At 49.5% G+C, this 3,292-nt stretch overlaps 1 protein-coding gene across 1 annotated transcript in view; it reads left to right on the top strand.

Annotated features, from left to right (window-relative positions):
- Window positions 1-3,292, top strand: part of LOC111818461 (forkhead-associated domain-containing protein 1-like) — a 125,727-nt gene that overhangs the window by 111,973 nt on the left and 10,462 nt on the right. Inside the window, exons 11-12 of the mRNA XM_023722454.1 lie at window positions 863-1,015; window positions 2,919-3,114. Of these exons, the coding sequence (XP_023578222.1) occupies window positions 863-1,015; window positions 2,919-3,114 (349 nt within the window). The remainder of the gene's footprint in view (window positions 1-862; window positions 1,016-2,918; window positions 3,115-3,292) is intronic.

Genomic DNA, 3,292 nt, shown 5'->3' with positions numbered 1-3,292 from the left:
GCTGGCATGTGGTGCTGGGGGATTGAACCGCGGTCCCTTTGCTTTGCTAAGCTTGTTCTAAGTAGGTGCTTTAGACCACTGAGCCATCTCACCAGCCCTCAATAATATATTAACCTCTATGAATTTGCATGCTTAAATACATACAAGAGTTTAAGTAACCCCATGTTGTACGGGGTCGTAGCAGAATAAAGCTCAAAATCAACAGCAGAAGAAGCCACAGAAATGACACAAACATCATCTTCTTTGGAGATCTGGATGCCAGACCCCGGGAGCATATGTTTCTGTTTTTGTTGGTGGCACATATTTTTCACACTGTTGCTACACCATAAAGATTTGTTTTGATTTTATGGGATTTCCTAGCTTTTAAAGTAAAAGCCAGTTAAATTCCCTTGAAATGTTCTTGTGAAAATCAAGTTCAGCTGGGCAGGCTCCTTCTGGTCCCCAGGCCCTCACACCAAAGCTCCGTTAGTCCAGTGAGAGAAGGGGCAGCCTCACTTCAGTGCATGCACCCTGCTCCTTCCTGCCTGGGGAGGTGGCAGCAGCGGTGGGGCCTCTGGAGAGGGGACCGGTCACTTTCTATCTCCCAGGACTCTTGCCTTTCCCTGGGTCAGAGCACAGGGAGAGTGTATGTGGGCTGCTCGCCGGGCAGGTGCAGGAGGACCCGGCCTGCTTTTGCCATCCTCATAGTGACCATTGCAGAAGGACTCGCTAGGAATAATGTCTGGTCCAGGGATGGTGTCCTGGTGACAGTGCCAACATCACCAGGAGCTGCACAGGGCAAGACCTTGCTCGGCACCACCTGCTGACTTGCCACCCCGCAGAGCCACTCTGCCCCTGAAGCCTTTTTTCTTATTCTCACCAGCTTATAGAAAGGATCGCCCAGGTCACCGAGGACAACATCAGGTTTCAGAAGAACAAGTGGAGCCTGGAGCAGAAGACCCAGCTGAGCCACTCCAGGCGGGAGGAGACCACAGAGAGCATGGAGAGGCTGAGGACTGCTCTGGACAGCTGCCAGGTGCCCACCTGCCCCGCGCTCTAGGCGGCCGCCCTTTGTCTCACTCTGGGCTTCTAACTCAGGAAGCTGATTGGCTGCCTGGAGCAGGCTGGGCAGCAAGAAGTCCTTCGCTTTTCTTCCCTCCTTTTCTCGTGTTGGAGAACAGAAAAGCAGGGGCCTCAAAAAATGCCTCCCAAAAGCTGTGGTGGCACACACCTATAATCCCAGCACTCGGGAGGCTGAAGCAGTAGGATCACTGTAAGTTTGAGGCCAGCCTGACTGCATAGTAAGACCCCCATCTGAAAGAGACTAAAAAAAGGGCTGGGGAGATAGCTCAGTAGAATAAGCACTTCCCTGGAAAGCACAAGGGCCTGAGTTCAATCCCAAATTCCAGGGGAAAAAAGTCTCCCAAGTGAAGTCAGTGTGGCCAGGCTGGAGCTTTGCCTCCAACCTCGAATCAAAAATATTTGGGGGCGAAATTTTCAACAGTACTAAACAGCTTTTACTCCTTTGTCGTTATTCCCTGAAAACTGCAGGATAACATCCACTGTATATACCATTTTCATTGCATTTAGTACTACAGGTCATCTAGAGATGATTAAAGCATACAGTGGAATGCATATAAGATATGCAAATGCTATTCCATTATATGCAAATATGGTTCCATTGTATGCAAATATGGTTCCATTGTATGCAAATATGATTCTATTTTTATAGAAGGGACCTGGTCACCCTCTGGTTCTGATGAACCACTCCCACCCTCATGCACATGAAGGAGTGATGTACTGACTTTAGCAAGTCCCCAAGCCTGGCGGGGGAAACTTTCCTGCTATTGCCAGAAAAGCAAAAGAAATGTTCCTGCTCATTATTTGCATTTCCTTTTGGGCATAACAACAAAAGCTGTTTCCACTCATGCGTGCCTTTACCTGAGGAGGAGCCAGGCCCATGGGGCCCAAAGTGCACCCCACACCCATCCAGAGGTCATCAGAACCAGAAGCTGCTTCTGGTCTCCCTTGAAATCAGCAGCTACCATTTAGGGAGTTGTGCGAACACTAGACTTGTCAGCACTCTTTCCAAAAACTCCGGAAGCCGCACTCTGACCAGCTTGCGGGTCGATCTCAGCAGGATTTCTGATGACTGGAAGGAGCCGAGTTTGGGTCTCATTTCAGCCAAGTCGTGGATGGTGTTAGGTTTTTGAGTGCAGTAAAGAGCCAGGAAAAAAATAAAAGAGGTCTTTATTGACACTGAAGATACGGAGAGAATCCCAGGGAGGAGATGGGTCCTCTGACCTGAGACAAAGGAAAACTGAGACTTGGTAGACTTTTGCTAGGGGTGGCATTTGAGGAGCAGGTTCAGTGACACATGAGAAGCTGACTGGGTTCTCCCTTGTGATTGTGTGGGAAAGATACGCAGGACCAGGGTGGGGAAGACGGAGGAAGCAGTCATTGGGAAGATCCGCTGTTGATTTTGGGGATTCAGCCATGTTGAATCAGGGCCATGATAATTTAGTAGTTTGTACTCTAGTTGAAATCATAGGTTCTGGCCCTAGGATGAATTGCTAAATTATTATGGTGGTCATCTAACATGGCTGAAGCAAAAAAAAAAAACAATAACAGCTGATCTTCCCAATGACCACTTCCTCCATCTTCCCCACCCCAGTCCTGGATGCCTTTCCCATGCACACAGGGGAGACCCCAGTCAGCTCCTTGCATGAAACTAAAACTATAAGGCTGCCCCCGACCTAAAAATCTAAAAAAAAAACAAAAACAAAAACAAAAAAAAAACTGGGCCATCACAGGGCAGCCGGTGCATGGCACTGCCTGCTCTGCAGAAGAGTCAAGGAAGGACCCTGGTCCTGACAATTCGAGCCAGGTGCTATTTCAGGCCAGAGTCTTGAGATGTTCCTGACTTTATCTGTCTTCAGGACTGCATGAAAATGTCCTGCCGAAGCAGGGACCTGAGGACGGAGGTGGACCTTCTGCGGGGCCTTGAGCTGAGCCCACCTGTGTCCAGGCTCCAGAAGGCGACGCTGGACATACTGAGCCTGTCACTGTCCTGGCTGGAGGGAGTGGAGCAGCTCCTCGGGGACCTCGGCCTCCAGCTCTCTGGCTCTGACAAAGGTTACTGCGCCTCTTTTTCTCACATGGTTGCATGACTCTAAAATGTCACGATGAATCTTCCCGTGACAGGGCATCTGCTGAGGTGGGGATGTGGCCAACTGTTCCCTTCTGATTCACTTGGCTTAGGAAGTGGTTTTCCTTTAAAACAAAAATACCCATAGCTAGGCATGGGGGTGCA

This window comes from Octodon degus, unplaced genomic scaffold (assembly GCF_000260255.1).
Source record: "Octodon degus isolate 3935 unplaced genomic scaffold, OctDeg1.0 scaffold00092, whole genome shotgun sequence".
In the NCBI taxonomy this organism is placed as follows: Eukaryota; Metazoa; Chordata; class Mammalia; order Rodentia; family Octodontidae; genus Octodon; species Octodon degus.
The sequence above is the reverse complement of the archived record's forward strand: the minus strand, read 5'-3'. Positions and strand labels throughout refer to the sequence as shown.